This window comes from Halichoeres trimaculatus, unplaced genomic scaffold, assembly GCF_033239565.1.
Source record: "Halichoeres trimaculatus isolate MK-OKI-2021-1 unplaced genomic scaffold, fHalTri1.1 fHalTri1_scaffold_19, whole genome shotgun sequence".
In the NCBI taxonomy this organism is placed as follows: Eukaryota; Metazoa; Chordata; class Actinopteri; order Labriformes; family Labridae; genus Halichoeres; species Halichoeres trimaculatus.
Genome location: NW_027437197.1, coordinates 21,361,075 through 21,383,392, shown reverse-complemented (window position 1 = coordinate 21,383,392; position 22,318 = coordinate 21,361,075). Strand labels below are relative to the sequence as shown.

At 40.0% G+C, this 22,318-nt stretch overlaps 3 protein-coding genes across 10 annotated transcripts in view; 1 reads left to right on the top strand and 2 right to left on the bottom strand.

The window, feature by feature from the left end:
* Nucleotides 1–9,313, bottom strand: part of LOC141808748 (disco-interacting protein 2 homolog A-like) — a 109,080-nt gene extending 99,767 nt beyond the window's left edge. For 3 of the 4 annotated variants that reach the window (XM_074695446.1, XM_074695447.1, XM_074695450.1), the window contains exon 1: nucleotides 8,749–9,313. In XM_074695446.1, coding sequence (XP_074551547.1) covers nucleotides 8,749–8,872 — 124 coding nt within the window. In that variant the 5' untranslated portion in view covers nucleotides 8,873–9,313. The remainder of the gene's footprint in view (nucleotides 1–8,748) is intronic. The other variant, XM_074695448.1, reaches the window with a different exon arrangement.
* Nucleotides 9,314–11,784: 2,471 nt separating this feature from the next.
* Nucleotides 11,785–18,111, bottom strand: LOC141808021 (CASP8 and FADD-like apoptosis regulator). 3 transcript variants are annotated; one of them, XM_074694309.1, is made up of 11 exons: nucleotides 17,940–18,059; nucleotides 16,370–16,597; nucleotides 15,895–16,198; nucleotides 15,714–15,819; nucleotides 15,450–15,585; nucleotides 15,020–15,069; nucleotides 14,865–14,934; nucleotides 14,671–14,717; nucleotides 14,485–14,563; nucleotides 12,923–13,418; nucleotides 11,788–12,839 (listed from the first exon to the last, which is right to left on the bottom strand). In XM_074694309.1, coding segments are annotated over exons 2-11 (1,419 nt in total). In that variant the 5' UTR covers nucleotides 16,371–16,597; nucleotides 17,940–18,059; the 3' UTR covers nucleotides 11,788–12,709. The 3 variants fall into 3 exon arrangements, with proteins under 3 accessions (XP_074550408.1, XP_074550410.1, XP_074550411.1); XM_074694310.1 differs by having other exon boundaries at nucleotides 16,550–16,597; XM_074694307.1 differs by lacking the exon at nucleotides 16,370–16,597 and having other exon boundaries at nucleotides 11,785–12,839; nucleotides 17,940–18,111.
* The window catches only part of LOC141808020 (hyccin 2), a 57,325-nt gene continuing 53,115 nt past the window's right edge, over nucleotides 18,109–22,318 (top strand). For all 3 annotated transcript variants that reach the window (XM_074694306.1, XM_074694304.1, XM_074694305.1), the window contains exon 1: nucleotides 18,109–18,246. The gene's annotated coding sequence lies outside the window, so the exon portion shown is untranslated. The remainder of the gene's footprint in view (nucleotides 18,247–22,318) is intronic.

Sequence of the window (22,318 nt, the reverse complement as noted above, 5' to 3'; positions counted from 1 at the left end):
CCAGTCATCTACCAATCAGAGCTAACGTAACCTCACTCTTTATTTTATTGATAGACTCTCAAGTTTGAACAGACCACTGCAGAATAACTGCTGACTGTGGGTTGGAATGAACATTAGCACAAACAGTTTAGCCCCTGTGTTAGCCTTCAGCTCATGCTCTATCTCTCTCCTGTTTATCTTTCTTCTACTCTTCTGTCCTTTTTGTGTCTGACAGTTAGGCTCCTGTGTCCACCATCACTACAAAATTAATCACAGAAATCGTTTTCAGCAGGAAAACACAGATCTCTCTTCTCACAACTAACTTCGTCAGCTGGTGTAGTGTTGTCATAGAGACTTAGATGTGCTGTAAATCAATCTGATCCTGCTTGACCAGATCAGGAAGCTAAGAAGTAGCAATTTAAAATAACCTGTGACCAGTAATAATGGCGCTGGTAATCTCATTGTAAAGTGTGGATTATGATCAGGCATATATCTAAAAGGGAGACTTCTTCTGGATCACTTTCAAACTCCTCACAGCCCCTTTAAGATGAAATACTTTACTTTCTTATGTCTGGTTACTGATTCTCGCGGAGCAAAAACAATAGCTTGGTGGTCAGTGATTAAAAATTAGCTTGTCTGTCAGCTATTTTGCTCAATGAATCCATGTGGTTGGTTTTCCGCTGAAAATGCAGTGGCTGCTTCTAAAATTAGACGCATTCTTTTCTCCATTTCATCCCCAGTTGAACAAACAAATTGAGAAAAGAGGTTTTTTAACATATGACATTCCCACTCTGCTACCCATTAAACATGCATGCTTCCTGTAAAGACAGTGACAGGATGCTGAGGAGTGCTATAAAATAAAAACAAACAGACGGGACCTACAGTGGAGAGTAATAAACAGAGCGATATAACCAGGACAATAACTGGAAATGAACACTGCTCTGTGGTTCATAAATGGAACGGAGCACCTAAATGATCCACTAATAGACGCCAGAAACTACACATGCACATGGAGTGAATACACAAGGCTGAAGCACGAGGGCTGCACAAGAATCTGAAGCTCTACTCTACTCTGAGGCACACCCTTGAAATATTTATGACCTTCCACCACGCTCTCTCTTCTACTGTGGCAGCCGCTGCTTTATCTCCGGACTGGACTTCACAGCAGCTACAGCAGCCAGCCAGCTAGCTCCAAGGCTCAACATTCTTCTCTTCTGGATCCTATTATGAAGCTAAGCAGCCATACAACAACACAGGCCTTTCAGTAATTGTCCTAAATCCTACATGTTCTTACAGCTCTAATGGGATTTTTACATTTGTCCAATGCTTGTTTCTTCTTGAACAATAGGCTGATCTCTCCGGGTGAGCCCAGTGGATGTTGTCAGCGACCACAGAGAAGAATGAGTCAGGATCAGTCATTCCCTGCTCACAGCGGTCTTTCCTTGACAAAGTCTGTGGGTAGGCTCACCGGGGTTTCCTGTACACTCACACTTTCCAAAAAGAGTTTTTATGATACTGCTTGGTCACCCAACCTTCTGTTAGCCCACCCAGTTTGTGGACCCATGACCCTGGTTGCATAACGGGCCTGTATACCATGCTACTGAGCAGCGCTCCTGTTGGATTAAAATACCTGGAAGTAAACTTCTGAAGGCTTCCTGGGGATCAGGGGAGGACACTGCAAGTGTATTTTGTAGAGATAAAATCCAGTTGTCATCATACTTAACATACTGTTGGTGTTTCTCATCCAGTCTGATGCTTGTGAAGGAGAGATTTTACTTTTCTTTCTAATATGTTTGACTCATTGGCTACCACTAATGCCTAAATATTGATACGGCAATATATCACAACAATTTGACCTGTGATATTTCAACACTCAATGTCAATATTTTTGTTGAATAAATATTTGTATTTTAGCTAAGTTGGAATACGTCTTTCACACCTCCACTACGGCAGGTGGCGCTGAAGAGTTACTCTGCTGTATGTTGCCCATAAACTAACTGTATGATAGATGTAATCTCAAAGTATAATCAAAATATTATATTCCTAAACTTGATAATGTGGGTTTTGATGTTGTAAACATCAATGGTTTCTCTCTATTCTTGGGTCAGTTAGCTTAAAATCATTTTAAGTTTAATTTTTACAGTTTAGTAGACTGATAAAATCATAATCATAGTCATGTTTTGTGCTATATTAGACTTTTCATGAGTAACATTGGTTACACCAAGTGAAATTTATCAGTTTCACCAAGTGACCACATCTTCGAATCAATATTATTTTTACAACATTAGTTTAATGTCACAGTAGTTTAAGTGACAAACTTGATGCACTTTATGTTTTCAAGCTAAGTGTTTGTATGAAACACTGCATCTGACATTATTATCTAAAACACAATAAAATAGAAAAGTTGTTTTCAGACAAATAGTTAAATATGTAGAATATCCCAATACATCACAATATCATGATATTATTGTGACACTATTATATTGTGACCCAAATATGGTGATGTGTATCATATCAGGAGGTTATTGCTGAAACTCAACTGTAATGCCTAAAGACGTCAATTTGATTACAATGACTGACCGCATCTATAGATGCCATTTATGTTTTTCAACAGGGAGGTTGGAGGGGTCTGGCAAAGCTTGTCTATCAACATCAGGCTTGTGAACTACTGTTGGTGGCAGTGGTGCTCTCTTTGGGAGAAATCAGTATAGATATGAGAAGAAGATGGGAGATGGCAGAGGCATGGCGGGTTGTTGCAAGTTGGTAAAGTTCAGGTAGCTCATACTCGAACAGAGGATGTCGAAAGCAAAAGAGTGTCACAACTGTGAGAAAAGACGGCCGCGATCATGCAGAGGATCGAAGGATGGAGCTTTTTAGGGCTGGGTATTGCCAAGAACCTCATGATTTGATTTGATTTGATTCGATTTAATTCGATTCGATTCGCTTCGATTCGATTCGATTCGATTTGATTTGATTCAATTCGATTCGATATTGATTCCATTCGATTCGATATTGATTTAAATGCTTTGGTTGTTGATTTTCATGCTCCACGTGAACATATGTGGTATGTCACCTTACATTTTGGAGCAATAAAACAACCCAAACGTCAGACTTTAAAGCCAAAAGATCTGGCTTTATGCTGATGCTGCTTTGGCCGCCATTTTTTGTAGTTTGGTCTCTGGTGGCCCTCATCCATACAATGCAAATAACACGCACAGTCCCCCTAACTTGCCAGGAGATAAACCGATTCAGAGGATTTGCTGAATGGATATTGAATTGGGCGAGGAAATATTTCCAATATGTTTACCCACCCCTAGAGCTTCAGAAATAAGCACAAGCTAAAAAAATGTGTTTTCTCTGTTTTTTGGATCAAAACAGAAAAAGAGACATAAAGAAGAGAGTTTACTCATCTTTTCGTATTTCTGGTATTTACAGTGATAGAAAATATTCTGTGGGTCTTCAAAGTTTGGTCACAATGCCCTGAAAATAGCTGTCAGCCAATGAGTTCAAATAGAAAAACTGTGTTTGTGTCTCCTATGTTTATAATCCCAATATTTAGGATATTGCTTTTGTAAATTATGCAGTGTATGACTAAGACTGATGATCTATTTCAAAAATACATTTTGATCAACAGTGCAACCTTCACAGCAATAATTTACAGCTGATTATGACACCATCAACCCTCCAACAAAGGTCACACAGAAATAAAAGTTCAACCATCACCACCTCATTACTACAGTTTCCACCTGACAGCGATCTGCACCCTACAGTGGGTGAAGTCTCACCTTATCTGAGTGATAAGATAAGGTCTAACTTTAATGATGGCTACGGGGAAATTGGGTCACTGCAGCAGCTGATACTGGGATACAGATAAGAATAGAAACAAATGAAAACAGTGCCTGTCATTAAACTGGAAACATTATCCGGCCTTTAATGAAGCAAAAAACCTTCAGAACACAGTCCCCAAATCCGCACTGACGGATCTTCTTCCAGCACAGCAAACCTTCAACAGCAAACAAACGAGGCACCAGCTAAACTACCAGAAACCTGATTTGCATCCCTGTAAATGTTTGCTAAAACGGAGCGGGCCAAACAAACGTAATGACCGACCCGAGGGTTTGGCAGTCCCAGTATTCACCAGCACTGGACTAAAAATGACTTTGTAATCAGAGGGTTTAGGAAGCAAACAAAGGAGGAGGGAGGAGAACCAGCGGATGATAGAGCGAGTGTATGAATTACTCAGCAGACACGTCTCTCTTGCTCTTTCTCCCTTTTTTTCCCTCCCTGCAGGAGATAATAGGAATCATCAGTCTTCTTGGCCTCTTTTACGCCCAATCTTTTGACCGCTCATCTGCATCCAGGTCAGCTGAGAAATACCACAGACCGGAACTTTCCAATAACTAGAAGTCGTGGGTGAATTTCAGTCTGAGGGAGCCTGTCTCTTAAGGTGAAATGACAGGGCAGCAGAGTGACAGCTATGGGTAGTTGGAAAATGATAAGACAGAGATATACACCCAGTATGCACTCATTGTGGAGTCTACTGTATCTGTTTTGCAAGCAAGGCACTCCTGAAGTCAGCATATTTTGCATTATCTCAAACTTTCCTTTCGCAAATAATGCCTGAAGATGTTTTTCTTGGCATTATTTATTCAGTTGGAATATTATGGAGGAAAACAGATTTATGGCCAACTTTTCAAGGGCTTACTAACTTTAAGTCCCTTTTCCACAACGAATCAGGTTCCTATTACTGACTGAATTCACATGATTCGGTTATCCGGCTACACTGTAAAAGCCCCAGCTCTGCTGAATAAAGCCTTTCTGAATCATTTTGCTGTTGAAGGGATGAATGAATCAGCGGATTAATTCTGTTCATGTAGATGACAAGTTAAACAGTGAGTAATACAAATAAATGATAATCAGTAAAAATGAAAACAAAACAAAATAATCACTTTAAGTTTCTCAGTTTGAATGAGTGAAAAGGAGCAGGAAGAAGTATTAACTTATTTAATGCTACCCTTTAAAATGTGTTATGTTTAGGGATGCTCTGATTCAGGCAAACAGCTTTTTTTTTTTTTTTTTTTTAGCCAGCACTCTTTGCTAGTTGATTTCCAATGTTTCCTCTGATGCACTTGCTTTGTTTTTTGCCGCATTACCATTCCACTGGGAAACAATGTAAAAAAATGTTTTTCTGGTTAATATTTAAATATTTCATAGTTTAAATAAATATCAACTTAAGTTATTCCATCTACTCATTTTTTGCCTCTTACCCAAAACAATACCAATCTAACCCCACACTGGGGCATCCAGGTTATTACTGCACAGGTATCTGATCGGTATCAGTATCCGCTGATTCCAAAGCCCAGGTATCAGTATCGGTTAATACCAAAGCCCAGGTATCGTATTGGTCAACACCAAAGCCCAGGTATCGTATCAGTATTGGTCGATACCAAAGCCCAGGTATTGGTATCAGTCTATACCAAAGCTTAGGTATTGTTTTGGTCCTCACAAAAGCCCAGGTATCGTATCAGGATTGGTCGATACCATAGCCCAGGTATTGGTATCAGTCTATACCAACGCTTAGGTATTGTTTTGGTCCTCACAAAAGCCCAGGTATCGTATCAGTATTGGTCGATACCATAGCCCAGGTATTGGTATCAGTATTGGTCAATATCAAAGCCCAGGTATAGGTATAGGTATCGGTCAATACCGTAGCCCAGGTCTTATTGGTATTGGAGCCAGAAAAGTTGGATCAGAGCATCCCTAGTAATATTAAATCATAACACTGTCTTTTGTGCACCAACAATTTTTAAACATGCATGGTATGTATACAACGTATCATTTAAACAGAAAAACACAGGCATACCCATGTTTTCATTACCCTGTTAAATTTTGTTATTAGTTGGCAATCTGACATCTTATGTATTCATCCATGGATGTACTTCTGGAGAATCAGCTCTTTATGCCTCTTTTTGAACAGACCTATACTTGAAAATTGTTTTAGTTCTGCACTCAGTCTGTTCCATAGTTAAAGCCATGAACAGTGATACAGAAACTTTTTAATGTAGTATGCACACTTTCAACATTATGGTTTGCATTTCCCTTAAATTATAACCCTCCTCCCTATCATGAAACATTTTCTGAATGTTTTCTACAGCTAATTCTTCCTCGCTTTGTAGAGTAGTTGAGCTGTTCTGTGCTCCACCAAGTCCCAAAATTTTAGAGCTTTGGATTTAATAAAGAAGTCGTTTGTGTGTGCCTGAAAATCAGCATTATGACTAAATCTGATTGCTCTTTTTTTGCAGAATTTGCTATTTGGGTCAAGCTGTGGGGTTAACATTCTAGGACTCAAGCTCACAAAGAAAAAATAACCATACAATAAGTGCATCTACTAAAACAAAGAGAGAACACAGATGGTTTATTTCTCACATCAGCAGGTTGAAGCTGCTGACACTGGGAAACTATGTAGCTGCTGGATTGTCTCCGACTCATGCTATCCCAATGACTCCTGCAACTAAACTGCTTAAGAAAACATACATGACACATCTATTCCACATCATGAATAATACAGTGTTCCTGCACACTCATGCATACTGAAAAGAACCAAGATGCAGCCCTCAGCGAGACACAGACATGCCTGACTTTAAATCCCCGTGAGAAGAACACAATGAGAAGGAGAGAAAACCTGCAGGATTGTCAGGCTCTCATCTCCTTCCAATAAATCCTAGACGTCTATTCTATCCTGAGACAGGATGCAACGGGGAGGCAACTGAAGGGCAACATCACGAGGTGAAGAGTTCAGAGCTGCTTACAGGAAAAGGATTTTGAGAGTGGAAAGACGGAGGATGGTTTCTCGGCACTGAAAAATAAGAGAGAATGACATTTCCCTCTTTGATCAGGGAGAAAGTATCATGGAGGTGTGGAGTCACAGAGGGAGGCTGTGGGGGAAGAAGAAGAAGAAGAGGTTGGAGGGAGGAGAAGCAGCAGGGAGATACTGCTATCAGAGCTCCAACATGGCAGGATGTGACATGTGGAGAGCAGGAAGAGGAAACTGGACAGATATAGATTAATTTGGTGGCTGCTCCTGAAAACATGTCTATCCCATTAGGGGCCTCAGTGACCGTTAATGTGCTTATCAAAGCGTGCACCTTTGGTCTATTCCTCACCCTGGCCTGCTGCGACTGCAGCCAGGAAAAGAAAAGACGTTAAGCCAACCACGGGTCACTTGTTTTGCTATTATTTCAACTTCAATGACGACAATGCAGATTTAAAGTTTTCCTTAAAGTTGAAAAAGGGGCACACCCCTGGGTCAAACTCCAAATCTAATCAGACTTAATGTAGGTCATTAATAAGTAAAACTCTACTAAAGCCTGGCTCATTAAATCACGTGAGGATGGCTCGAATAATGGATCACACTTGAACAATAGGTTTGGTAGAAAATGCAACAACAGAAGGAAAGCATGGTGGAAAACAAGCTCCTAACTACAGTCTTTATAACCCTCATTATTAACAGCGTACTAAAACTGTGCGTTTAAGGATTTAATATCAACAGGAGAATAAGCTCGGCTTTGTTTACAGTTTTACTGTACAGTGCTCAATGTTTACGGGACCATGTGAACAACTTTCAGCACTGAACATGACAGAAAACACTCTAGGAAAGCAATTAGGTTGCATACTTAATCGTGACAGAAAGCCTCTCTTCTCCTCAGTACTGGGCTCTAAATGAAGACATGATATAATGAATTGAATGTCATAGCAGCAGCAGACTAAAGCTAAGGGACCAATTTAAAGAGACATTTCTTCTTTTTAATGAGTATGTGCAAGTATGACCAAAGGTACTGTAAAAGCATCTAACAGAAAGGAAAAAAAAAAAACATAAAACGTGATTAAAATGTTCAATTTCAGATCTAAGATATGTGTAAGTACACATAAAGTAGTTGTTTGTAAAAATTGATCTTTATAGATCTGCAGGTGCAAGACATTCATGGTCTAATGCCCCTTTCTGCAAATTTAGTGCAAAAGCTCCTCAAAATATACATTGTGAGAAATGCAAACAGTGAAAATAAGAAAGGAGCAACCCCCTAAGCAGATGTCCAACCTGACAAATGAGTGCAAACTGAAAAGTCTGCATGTTTGTTCAGGAAAGACTTCCAAAAGGATCCTCATTTTACTCAAGCATTCAAAGCCTATGATTCTGTTTTTCAGCAGTCTGAAGATACTCTGTACAAACTTTGCAGTCTTTGTTAAGGGGTTACGAAATAATGACTGATCATATATGAGAATGGTGCTTCTTTTCCATTTTCCTACAGCTCTATAGAGAATAAATTCCCCTGATGGGTGTAAATCAGGGCGACATTAGGGCAGCATGGGTGTGTCAGCTCAGCTGTTAACATTAGGACAGATAGCAATCTGCCCAAACATGGAAACATGTTTTATCTTTGAGAAGGTTAAGGGTGTAAAACTTCACTTCATCTAAAGTGAAAAAAACTGAGGAACTAATTAACCAGAGCATGTTTAATAAGCACTCGTAGTAAAGCAGTCACAAGGACATAACTACAGCAGAAGTTGAGTTTCGGGGATGGCTGATAGTTGCAGAGGGACTTCTGGGATGCTGGCATGTTTTCAAACATGAACCACAAAGCCAGAATAAAGGGCGGTGGTTCTGACAGCTGTCAAACATTTTAATGTTTAAATCACCCCTCCAGGAACTGAGAACAGCACGCTTTTGGCGCATGTTGTTGTGGTTTGGTGTGCATGCTGCTGTCAGCTTACCCTCTGAGAGCTCCAGCTCCAGCTCCGCCAGTTTCTCCCGGACCTCCGCCGGCAGGGTCATAGCGACAGCCGGCGTGGGCTCCAACATCATCGTCAGCAACCCGCTGGAGGTTCTCTCAGCCATGGTGGTCCGGTTAGAAGCACAAATAGGTCCACGGAGTCTCAGGTAGAGAGGACGATGCAGGCAGGAATGGAATAACAACAAGCCCTCCTCACTTGGTTTCGGATCGGAGCTAAGAGGGTGTTGGTGCTTCTCCGGTGTCGCTGCAACGTCGTACAGATGTGTGAGAAATCTCTCCAAGCGTCATGACACGTCTAGCTGCGAGGCTAGCAGACACACCTGGTTGTGTGTTTCCATGTGGCGTAGTGAGGACAGGGCCCCTGCTGTCTCCGTGTCCGCCTCAGGGCACTGGTCTGTGTCCTGCCTGTCCACGGCTGCCTCACTTCAACTGTGGAGAGAACTCATTCAACTCCTAGCTTGCTTCCCACGGCGCAGTCGCCATTGCATCATAGCAGCAGCAGCCGCGACCGTCCGCGTTCGCAAGACCTACTCCTGTGTTTGTGAGCGTGCATGTGAGGCTGCACGCTGTCTCCTGATGTTCCTCAGTAAAACTTGGCTGCCTCCTACCGTCACAACAACAGAGCTGCGCTGAGCCTCAATGTATGCAGTAATTTTACAGGGATGGATCTGAGACAACAGTTTCTAGGTTACTTCTGTATGCTGTGCATGTTTGGGTGTCACAAAGGAATACTGGGAGTCTTGGTTCAGAGAAGCCCAACATTTACCTCAAAAAGCCATATGACCTTTTGCATCCTCAAAATACAAAATCCATTTTTTTTTTCATTTAAAACTGTTTGCATATTCTGAGGAAATATTATGTGCTCTTTGCAGACATATTAAAACAAATAAATTCGGCCAACTGGAAGATACAACAGCAACAAAATGAGTAGATGTCAACATTTTAGTGACCTTTCAACAATTAACACCGTTTAAGTAGGGGAGACCAGGTATAGTTGTAACACATTTTGCTTCAGCACCTCCAACTCACTAAATTTTTGAGTCAGAGTTCTCAAACTTTAATGCAAAGTACCTACTTTTTTTTTTATTACTACAAATGACACCAATTCAAACCTCTGTAAGAATATGACAGACTTTACCAGGTGATGTCAAATACAAGGTGGTCCTTTGTTAGTGGAGTAGGTTGTAACACATGCTAGGGTATGAACAATTCAACAAAAAAAGCAAAAAAAAAAAAAAAAAAAAAAAGGTCATGTGCCTCAAAAAGAGGTTTACATAAATAGAACAATCCAGAACAAATTTTCTCTCTCTGACTGAACATAACTCACTTCCTGTTTAAAAGAGTGTGTCGTTAACAGTGTGTGTATATAGAAAACTACAATGTAGCTGTGCAAAAAACATATAGGTCGGTGTCTGTGTCTGTTCGACATTTTTAATCAAAGTCACAATGGCGACAAACAACAAAATTGCTGCTGCTTGAGTACTCTTTACTGGGACATCACTGGACCCTCAGCTTCTGCAGTGATCTGTTGTAACATGGCAGATCCTTTAGACTGATCTGACTGATGTACCGTTCTTTGTGACTTCATCAAATGCTTTTTTTTAAAACATCTGCAGGCACACCTCTGTCAGTCTTTCTTTTCCACTGCCTTGGCGTTGCGTAACATCGTTAAAATCAAGAAAATGTTCTTAGTTGTACATAAATAAGGGAATGGTTGTTACACCTTTTGAAGATGTGTTACCACCTCCCCACCCCTGTCAGCCACTGTTTAGCTGTATTAGCACACAGGATTGAAGTAAGCAAGGGGAAAATGCATCACATTTTGCCTGAGAAACTACAGTTTATTCACATATCAAGTCATATGATTTTATGTTGAATAGTATAAGTACTTAACAAAATATAGTTTTAGTCAGAAAATTTACTTTCTTACCACAAAATCAGTTTTTATCTCTATAGAAACAGCACAGCACACACTTGTTTCCAGCCCTGACAATCACCATGTGTGATCAGAGAGGAGGTAGGTGAATACTTAAATAATCCCATGACTCCTATCTTATCCCTGATTGGTGGAATGGTTGTGTTACAACTCTCCCTATGTTACAACCATACCCAGTTTCCCCTACTGTAATTATTTAAGGTTGAAAGTGAAGTATCAGTTGAATCTGAAGCACTGCAAGAGGTTGATGACTCATTGACAGTACAAGCACTCATAACAGTTGAGATGCCTTACAAACTGGAGTTGGTAAATTAAGCAATGAAGTGCTTGTTAAAGTGGAAGTCTTGGAAAAATTATTGCAGGTTAAGAGCATAGACTGAAGACTCTTTCAACTGGAGTGTCACTCAAGTAAAGTGTTAAGTGTAAATGAAGCACTTCCAGTTTGTATCATGACATAAATCCTCATCGCATCACAATTAAAGGTCATTAAGGGCCTGATCTACGAAGATCCCAAATTGTGTGTACTAACTAAAAATTGCACACGCCATCAGTGGGTGTGTTGCAGGTGACCTACTAAGACGGCATGCGCAGTTATTAACAGGAGCAAACCGCCCTCTTTAAAGGATGATTTAGAGCAGAGTGGCCGTAGATAAAAAACAAAGTTTAAAGCCATGGAGGGGGAGAAATCAGACGTATGGGTCACAGGTTATTGCACAGGAGGTGAGAGCTGTGCCCAGTGTGGCACACGCCCTCTGCTGCAACATGGGCCATCACTGTGCACATGAAGCAGCTAGTCAGTGCTGTGTCTGAGCTGATATTGATCATCGATGCTCTGCCAACAGTCGGGAGGTCATTCAGTGGCAGTGGTCGTTCAACTGACCAGCAAATGAAGAGGGAGGTTCATCTCCTGCGCTCTCTAGAGAGCGCAGGAGATGAACGTTTATTACAAACAGGTGGAGACCAGCGCAGCCAGTGAAAACACAAAACCCCAGTTTAACAAAGGTAGACATGGAGTAGATGGAGGTTGCTAAAGTCGTAAACATACAGAAACAGATCTTGGAAACGCTGACATGATGCCAGGAGTGAAAACAACAGTAAGCAGTGTGCTCCTGTAAATGCTGAAAAAGAAAAATCTTTTCATATTTTTATTTTGTTATGAGCAATGCAAAAAAAGATACCTGAAAAATGGAGCATTACAAAATGAGACTGCTAAACATCAGAAATAAAGTATGTCATTTGTGGATCCTAAATAAGTAAAATCTTTTGAGTGAGGTAATAAATGAATGCATAAATCAAACTCACAAAACCATTACATTTTTGACTGGGGCTTCCATACTTTCCATACATCTTTTAGTAGATTTCGATCATTTTGATGACTATTAAAAACATGAAATCATACTCCATCTTAGACATACATTAAATATTAAAAGCAGCCTGCAGAGTTATCAAAGTAATGCCTTGAGCTTGCTTATTTACTGGAAAAGTGGAGTAGTGTCACATCTGTTGCACTTAAAAATATAAATAAATAAATAAAAATAAAAATAAAAATAAAAAACAAAGTTAAAAAATGTTATCATCAAAGTACTTCTGTAAAGAAAAACATAATTAAATATTCCTTCATCTAGCATTTATTTCACCTATCTGAAAAAAAAAGGATAAATAAATCAAAACAGAAAAAGACGATGTATACCTGTTTTAGCTGCACTGTAAGAGGACGGAGAGAAACCATTCACATTAATTCTTCAAATCAAAATATTAGTCTTACTTTCTAACTCAAAAGTAAGATGTACATGATAAAAATGCAAATAATTTTGAAATTAAATTCATATGTAGAGATAAGCCTGAAAAAATGAGTCTAAGTGCTCTATCACTTCTCAACCAGTAGATGTCAGTGTTTACAAAATAAAAATTACCTGTACTGTACCTGTACTGGTAAGACTGTATGATAATGAAAGCAGTTGCTGACACTACGAGGAGTTAAATGAAACTGATGGTGAGACCTTCTTCACTGTATGTACAGATCTTTCCTCAGAGTATGTTTTAGATCAAAGTGGTAGGCTGCCCTGGGGTTCTTCCTGTTGTGCTCAAAGATGGCTCCATTCACCTCAGTATGAACATCAACAAGATGTGTTTTCCTGCAAAAGACAACGCATGGGTTAATCTGCAGCTCTCATAGTTTGTGAGGAAACTATCACATGCTACACAGAAGTTTCTCTACCTCCTTTGGCCTTTGTTTAAGGCGTCAGTCAGAGCCTTCAGGTAAACAGAGCTGTGGTTTCCCTGCTCCAGCTGCCTCTGGTCCGTCCAGCAGTGACTCCAGAACATATCTGCCTCTGTCGGTATGATATCACAACTGGAAATCCCATCTGTCTCCAGATCTTCATCCCGGTGCTGAGTCCTGTCACTGGGCTGGAACTCAGGCACGCTGTACCTCTGAATGAAGAAGAGTTTGGGCTTTCCAGCCAACATGGGGCACGAGTCTGCAGTGAACATACGCCTGATGCTGTCCAAACCAAGACCTGCAACATCAGAATCTGTACCCAGGAGGTGGCTTTCAGTGCCCCGGCTAATGATGCAGCAGACAAAGCAGTCACCTTGGAGGTTTTCTCTGTGACTTAAAGTCTCTCTGAGAGCTGAGAGAGTGGCGTTTGCACTCAGCCATTTGTGGAGGACGACATTGAAACGGAGATCCTTGAATGTCTTTTCCAACATGTCTGAGGGAATTAAAAAAACAAATATTGATTTGGTAAAGTTACATCTCTGGCTAAAATTCAAGCAGCTGCGATCCGAACCATCTCCCATCTTTAGCTTGAAATCTGTGCAAATGAACTGGGGACAGGTATAATCTGAATTTGAGATGTCTTTACGCCAAAAAAAAAGTACGTAGTAAAAAATCTGTATTGGGCATTGCATTAAAGCTTGAAAACCTAGGCTCTACACAACATGCCCAAGTTTTTAACTTTAGTTAGATATTTGCAAGTGAAAGTTTCTGTTGTTTTTTTTTTTTTTAAAGCGGCAAATATCTGAATCAGGTATGTTTCATTTCTTCATTTGTTTCTTCTGTATTCTACCCTTATGATCACATGATCTTTGGGGTTTCACCTCAAAAAGGGCGCACTTGTCCTAGATGAGCACTTCCTGTCATGCTTAGAAACTACCTAAACTTTAGCGAAGGTAAGCTTGTCTCGACAAACAACAACAGCAAAGTCGGTGCCAACAATTTGATGTGTTTGAGCTATCATTCTTTAAAGTGAGACATAATATGGCCAAAAAATGTTATTATTCTATAAAATAGCTCATTTAACTTTTGATATTAAAGCTCCTGTGAAGACTTTTTAATATTTTTCATACTTTTCAACATTTTGGCACCATAACCTAATTTATACCATTCTTTACAGATTTGTCCTCTCTGTTCAAAAGAAGCAAGAACCTCAACTTTCTTCTTTCTCACTGGCAAATGCACCAAACATTGAAACTCTGACGAAAACATGAAAAAGGCCGTTCTCTAAAGCTTGCAGTTTATCCCTTTGCTGACACCTACCACTGACAGCAATACCAGAAATTAAAAAATGATAATAGAAAAAAAATATATACATTTTTAATGGTGTTGTTTGCTTTAAATATCATATAGAAGCACTGGTTTAAGTCTGTTTCATAATCAATTAAAATTTTCTCACAGAAACTTTAACTCTTGCTGTTAATGCTGTATTACACTGATATTTGGGACTTGAGGGAGTTTAACTGTACTGAATCATAGGTCAGAGGCTTCGGGTGTCTCACCTCCATCATTTCCCACGCAGTCTATGATGACACAAACACCCCTGGGATTAGTGCTGAATTTATACCTGTCAAGTTGACTCTGTAACACAAAAAGAAACAGGCAAAGAATTAATTTAATAACCAGTTAAAAACAATTGATGTAATTGATGAGATAAAGAACGCTCTGACAGTAGGGGACATTCCTACCTGACAGTTCTGCTCTCGGTATGACGCCACAAATATGTTTTGTGGAACTGGATGTCAAACAGAAATACTGTTATTTGTCAATCAAAGTGGGAAATAATAACTAAACCAGGGGAACAAAATGTACTTCGGTTTTATTAGCAATAAAACTATTTGATTATACTGAAGTTAGTTTGCTCAAATGTGGTCTGTCTTACCTCTGTGGATGGTCTGTACTCGGCTTGGTTGGCACGGGGGATAGGAACTGTATGATGTAGAAGCTGGACGCTAGAGAGAAGATGTTTTTCAACAAATTAGTTTTATGAGGTTGTAAATTAAAGATAAATGTTTTGTAGTGTCATGTTCTACTTACAGGTGTACTGAACAATTGCTGCCGAGGTGATTGTCGTTCAGATACTGAATCTGTAAAAATAGTGTGAAAAATCCCATTGACTTATTTTCCTTTTTGTGTTTTCATTAAAAATTCAATAAAAAATGTAATATCTTAATATTTTGACCTATAACATGCTGAAACACAGTGTTGTTGTGGTAACTTAAAATCTATGTCTACACTTTGTGTCTATTTCTTTGTAAAACATGTTTAACTTTCTTATACTTAGACTTGTGCCAATGAATGGATTTGTATTGCGCCATGGACAATCCCCTCATGCCTCCTCCCATTCGTTCATTTTTACTTTCATTTTCTGCTTCTTTCTTATCCAGGAATTGTATCAACATTTCATACTATACAAATACAAATACAAATGCTACATTTTTTCATACAACATAACCTTTATTCTCACCTGATGTCTTGTATTTAATCACTTTTTTGGCTAAGTCCACCCTGCTGATGCTCCTTAGACATTCTTCTACAAAATCCACTCTCTCAGGAGAAACTTTATCCAGCTTTTCCAGCTCAATTATCACATCCAAGAAGTTCTGTCATAAAGGAAAAACAGAGAAGTTAGATGCAAAGTAGTAATTTCAGTGGAAAGTGACCAAAACTCCCCACCCACACAGAGGCATGAGTGGGACAGTCTGTATGTAAAAACAAAACCAAACCTAACCTTTGCGTTCTCCATCTTTTCTCGTGGTAATGTGCTGCTTAGCAAGAACTTTACGCTGTTCAAATCATCACTGGCGATATCTTCACTTATGTTAGCCATCAGTACTCTACAAAGAGGAAGTATGATTACCAACACGTACTCAAACATGCAAAGACTGAATGAAACATGAAACAAATCTTACCTGAATCGTGACAGACTCTGACTGTTTGTCAAAGTCCTCTCCACCTCATCCCTGCTGGTCTTACACACCTTCCTCAAGATATCAAAGCGTCTGAGCCGCAACACCAGCTCCAACAGGAGCAGCTGACCACTCTCCTGGCGCAGCACTTTGGACTTCAGTATCTCCTTCACATATGCCACGCTGTGGTCTGTGTCCAGACTGCCACACAGGTACAAGAGCCTCCTGCGTTCACAGCTGCTGAGAGCCTCTGCGATTTGATTAATCTCATGAAGTTGGTGTTGATCTGGAACTGCCATGGACTTCACTGAACGAGAACAAAAGGCACAGCTGTGATAATTAACCTTGAGTAAAGTTAGGTTAGTTAAGCCAAAATAAATAAATAAATGAATAAATAACAATGGTAAAAGAACAAGTCATGGGCCAGGAACTGAGGGGATTAATGAAACCACTCGGCTTTGTACTACAGATTACTTACTTTTGCGGAAAGAGGAATTTTTGAGATGACGCACAGAACGGGGAAGTACCCACACGTAACCTTGGTCTGAAAGTTTGTGAAGACTACCCACAAAACTGCTGACTAGACAGAAACATGTATCTGCACACTTATTCCGGAAAAGATGAGTAATTACATGCAAATATCGTATTTATAGCCTACTTTAAGAGCGTCGATCCCTGCAGAAAGGCCCCTCTGGTGCGTCGAAGGCTGAAGTGAAAGTGAAAGCAACACTGCGGTTCATAAACACAACACACCTTAAAGGGACAAACTTATCAGCAGATGGGACCAGACTTAAGTCTTTCACGAAACACGAAACAAATGGGACGAAGAATTCCTATGAAAATATTTTTAGCTTTAAATTATTACTTTCAACTCCAAATGACGTCTTCTTAATTAGAAGAATCCATCAACGTGAAATATGGAGTAAGCTGTAGTTTCAAGAATAAACTGGTAATGTTCAAAAACCTTACATTTTATCACTAAGCATTTCAGCTTTTACCTTTTAACATTTAAGAGTTCATGCTGTCTATTAGTTAACTAGTAAGGGTTTGAGGCTTCAACCAGTTCAATAAATGGAATAAATGGTCAAAGAGCTTTTCTTGCAGACAGGGGCGTAGCTACAATTAGGCAAACACAGGCAGTTGCCTAGGGCCCCAAGATTCCCAGGGGCCCCCAAAGCATCTCTTAAAAACTGATTTATGAAATTCTCTTCAATTGAAAGCATTTCTTTTTTTAAATCTTACTTTACATTCTTCAAAATACGTCAAAAGGCTTAATCTTTAATGATCATTTTGGGTACTCCCCCTCCCTTCTTTTTCAATAGGCTATTCCACGTTACAACACATCTGAAAATCTGATTCAGGAAGAAATTGGTAAAAAACACTTTTTTCCCCATTTTTTTTTCTCTTATTTTCAACCAAGTCGGAATTAAAAAACAATGTTGTTCTGAGATCTGAGATTTTAAGGACTTAATCCAGCCCAGGAAATAGGATAATTTTCTCCAAATCAAACTTTTTGAGTTGGTGATACATTGTACAAAACATTGTACAAAATCTCTTTTTTGGATACATAACTCACTGGACAGGGGGTCAAATAAAAATACATTAACTTTAAAATAATAGTACCAAAAAGTATGGTAACTGTAAATATCACCCCTTTCAGTAGATTTTTTTCCAGTTTTATGTTGTGCTTGATATTTACATATTTTTTCTTTACTAAATTATTTTTTCAATATTTACCTATTGTAATGTTTTCACTTCATACTTTTTTGTTTATTACTTTTAATGAATATGAACGGATTTTTTAAAGTCAAAACAATAAAAAAGAGGCAGCTTTTAGAAGATTGAGGAAATAATATTTTGTGACATAGGCCAATGTCAAGCACAAGAATCCATGCTTGTTGATTTTCCCCATACTTTTTCACGCTTCTTCTATGCAGCCAAAACAAAATAGTGATTAATGCAGGAAGTGTTCATATGTAAAATGTTACTCTTGCAGGAAACTCGCAGTTTAAATCAAAGGTATGGAATAAATGCGCAGATTGGCTTACCAGACATCTGCGACCAACAGAGTACTGAGTTTTCCCACAGCCTTAAAGGGATCAGCGCTGCTCCCCCTTCAGGTTGCCGGAGCTCCCTGCTAACCAGAGCGCACTGAGTTCCGCTCACTCTGGCCAATCGCTGGTCCCGCTGTTCAGCACCATTGCAGTGTGAGGAGATCATACGGAGGTGCAGCTCGCTGAGAGAGGGACCATTCGGAGGAAAGATACTCGACCAGGGTGACCGCTCTGGGAGAATACTCCCCTCCTTCCCCGACGGAGTCACCGCGTGTCATTGCCATACCCAGCTTCAGTGGAGGTGAGTATCTCATCACCTTGTGACTAGGAAAACATTCAGGATTTTTCAGGTAGTCGCAGTCAAGAGGCTGCTGGTGAGTTGGAACATCATCAGCACTGGTGTGTTGATGTAAGTTAAACCCGTGGTAAGGCCAGTGCCCATTCAGTGTAAACTGTCTCTAGCTTCGGATCACAGAGCAGATGCTTCAGCATTTGAGCCAGCCAGCCTGCCGTTCCGGCCTGGTCACGACTGGTGGTGGATAAGGATGGTGATGTCCAACAGCTGCTGATTGGAACAGGCACACCAACAGCATGCAAGCCGAGCTAATGTAGCTAACGTTAACGCACAGGTTCAGGCTGTCGTGGCAGCGTCGGGACAGACGTGAGCTAGTTAGCATTTAACTCCACGGCTAACAGCTGCGCAGAGCCATTCAGAAAGCATGTAAGCTAGCAAAAGACAGAACAGCCTGTTTGTTGTTTATTAACGTTCACCACTGAACATTGCGAATTAAAATAATACAAACCATGTCTCCACTGTGACGAATAAAGTCGCACTCCACCAAATAATGTTGGTCACAAATGTTTTATTTTGAAAATTGTTAGCGGAAGTGAACATTTGGCTGTTTTTGAGGCATTATTATCACTCTTTATTTACAAATGCGTCAATTAAGATTAAAAATGTGGGTCTTTCTCGGTTAAATGAGGGAAAACATAAGAAAAAATCACTACTGTAATAATTAAACGCAGCTGGTTAGTTGTTGGTCATCATATCTTTATATTGATTGAAATGAACTCTTGATAAGTTTGAGCAGGTGACTGTTAGACTAACCGTTGGGTATGTACCTCAGACTAAAACATGTTTACTTACAGTTGCCAATGTAAACAAATACAAGAGAGCAAAGTACATATTCAGTTTCAGCCTGGAGCATTTGATCTTTCTGGCTGTTTTTGAGCCCTGTGCTGCACCCCCACCACCTGGCTGAAACAAGGTCTTCCCCATGCTGCACCTTCCACAACCATTGCTGTCTGCTCTGCATGTGCCTAGGTAAATTTTTTGTTATGAAAAGTATACTACCCCTCAATTAATGGCGTCATGGGGAAGGATGTAGAGCTAAAGTTCCAGATAATTCCTTGCCATCTGCTGCTCATCCTCAGTCATCATCCTCTCTCCTGCTCATTTGCTCAGTGTGTGCCATGGTGTGTTTTGGGACTATCATCAGTGCTGTGGCCTATTTTAGACAAACTCCATTTACCCACTTAATCTGTGTCTCTGTCTGCAGGAGGTGGTTTTCTTCTATATCCCTTTGTGGTATAAACGACTGTGTTTTGAGCTTTTGTGAAGTTTGCGATAACACTCAACTGAAGCTGTAGAAAGATCTGCTGAATAAAACTGTTAATCGTCGTAGAGGATTCAGCAGATGACCGGGTCAAATCTTTTGGCATCATTTGATGGTTACACATCTGTAGCAGATGTGAGCTCACTGAGACAGCTCTAAACCAAAACAAATGTGACGGTAACTGTACTGAGCTCCAGAGTCTGTTGCCTCCCTCCCACCTGAGCTGATGCACATGCCTAAGGGATCAAAACTGTAATTAGCCTGCCATGGATTAGCAATGGGGACTATTTTCCACTGTACTTGCTCCCACAGAGCCAGAGGATCACACATGCAGCAACCCCCTTGCTCTTCCTCCCCTTCCAGCAGAGAAAATCTGAATTGCCATGTTGGTTGTCAAAGCCAGCAAATGAGAAACCTCACAGTTCTGCCCTGGAGTGTTTGGTTATCCGGCATCTCAATGTTACTTTCTGTTCTTAAACAGTTCTCATCATGAGATCTTGAGGTATTTAAAAGAAGTAACCAGTGGAGTCTTGTTATAATGATGCTATGGGCAGACAGCCCTGGGAATCAGCTGGATGTGTGTTTGACATGCAGAGAGAGCTGTGGTGCTGCTGACTCACTGCTCTGCCAGGTATGAGCGCTGTCTGCTTGTTGGCTGTCTGTGATGTACAGTATGTCTCTTTCTCAGGGCCCCCCCTCGCTCAGAGCCTTGTCTCTCTGTCAGCCAAACACGAGTTCATACTGTTCCTCCGGGGACTCCAAAGAGGTGGAGCAGCATAATGTGTGTGTGTGTGTACTCTGTTTGCAAATGAATCAATGCTCTCACAACTGATTGCAACAACATCTAGGAATCACAGGATATATTGCCCGAGCTAATGGTATTACCATGGGGACAATTCTGCAAAATGCATGTCAGGAGGGTGCTGATGTTTCATCTCATAAACTGAGAACAGGGCTGAAATAAGACTATTTTCACCACAAATTACCCCACAGAGTCTTTCTCAAGATGTCGGTGAAATAGAATATTGAAAAACTATTTTCTGCTCAGTTTAGTCCAAATTTTCACTCATTCTTACCTCCATCAGTTCAGTTATGTTTGTTATTAACCCAAAACTGTGTGGAGAGGACATGCAGTAAATCAGGAACCTAAAGACTTAGAGATTCATACAGCGAATGGCTAATTTAATGCATTTATTTTTGCCAAACGAAGTCTGTTTGATGCGAGTAGAATTTAAATGAGTTTTTTTGTATAGGCACTTAAAGTTGATGTTCCAGAAAGCACTTATTGGCCTTCATGCTAAAAAAGAAAACTTTTGATTCTGTTATAAATGATAAATGAAACTTTTTTTGGAGACACAGACATGACCTGAAAATCTGTCTTATGCGTAATCAACCCACCCACATGCTGGCAGGACACACCATGTCCAGATGTTGATAGTCGGCAAGTCATTAGCCACGGTAACATGAGGAGTTTTTCGTCTTCCCGAATGGAATCTTTCCGAATGACTTTTCCGAAAACAATAGTATACATGGAAAGGAATATTCCAATCTCTGGTCTACATGCGCCGCTGTAATCAAACAGAATACTCAATGGGGCATGCGCAGAAAAACGTAAAACATCACAAGATTTATCAAAGACGGAGGACAACAGTTTTTTTTTATCACGGTTTATCATGTTCAGTTCTTCAAAGTTTGGACCAAAAACAAACTTTCCTCCAGTGCTGAATGCTCGCCGCCATTTTTTGAATTGAGGAACGTCTCTAGTTGCGTCTTACGTCATATCTGAGCATGCGCTGAAAGAACGTACCATGACAACTTTCCTTCTGAGTGGATACACGAAACCTCAATCAGTTTGGGGAAAGGAATATTCCACCCCTGTGAAACCGATTAAATGTCCATTCGGACTGGCACTTTTCTTTCAGAATGAGGTGTATACAAAGGTTAAATTCTTTCAGTTTGAGCAAATAAACCGAAAGCAAGCGGAATATTTGGGTCCATGTATACGTGGACAGTGATTATAGAAATTAGGGGTGCACCAATGACAATTTTCTGGCCGATCACCAATCACCAATCTTTTAAAAGCCTGACCTGCCGATACCAATTTTATTTTTTATAACTGACAGCATATACCTTCAATGTTCCAATCTTATTTTATTGAAAAATCATTGAACAGTACCTGTGAAAAAATAAAATCTTTATGTTTTAACTTAAACAACTAATAAAGTGTCTTTAGCTTTAGGTCTCAGAGCAAAATGCAACAATGACTGGCTGTCAGACTTTCCCAGAGGTATTAAAGGTCAGTTTCATGTGTAAGGATGGGCCAATCACAGATCCCCCAAAATTAAGGAAATCGGCACTGATCGATCGGTGCGTGTCTAATGGAAATTATAATTTTACTAATCAGTCTTCTTCATTGATCGCCTTGGTAATCTGACAAAAGACTTAGCTTCAGTGTGGAGAAATAAAGATTTGAATCGAGGAAGAGAAAGATTCTAAGGTAAGGGATTAGGGATGGGTACCGAATTAGGTACTTTTATAGATACCGACAGAATTCTGTCAAAAGTACCTATTCACATAAAATCAAAAGGTACCATGTTTAGGTACCTAAATGCATCCTTGCGACTGTGAATGAGTGAAAAAGTAGGTGATTTTCCATGCTGGACACGAACTCAGCGTTACAAGGTTATATATTGAAGAATAAATATCAGAATCAGAATACTTTATTGATCCCCGAGGGGAAATTTCATATCAGTTACA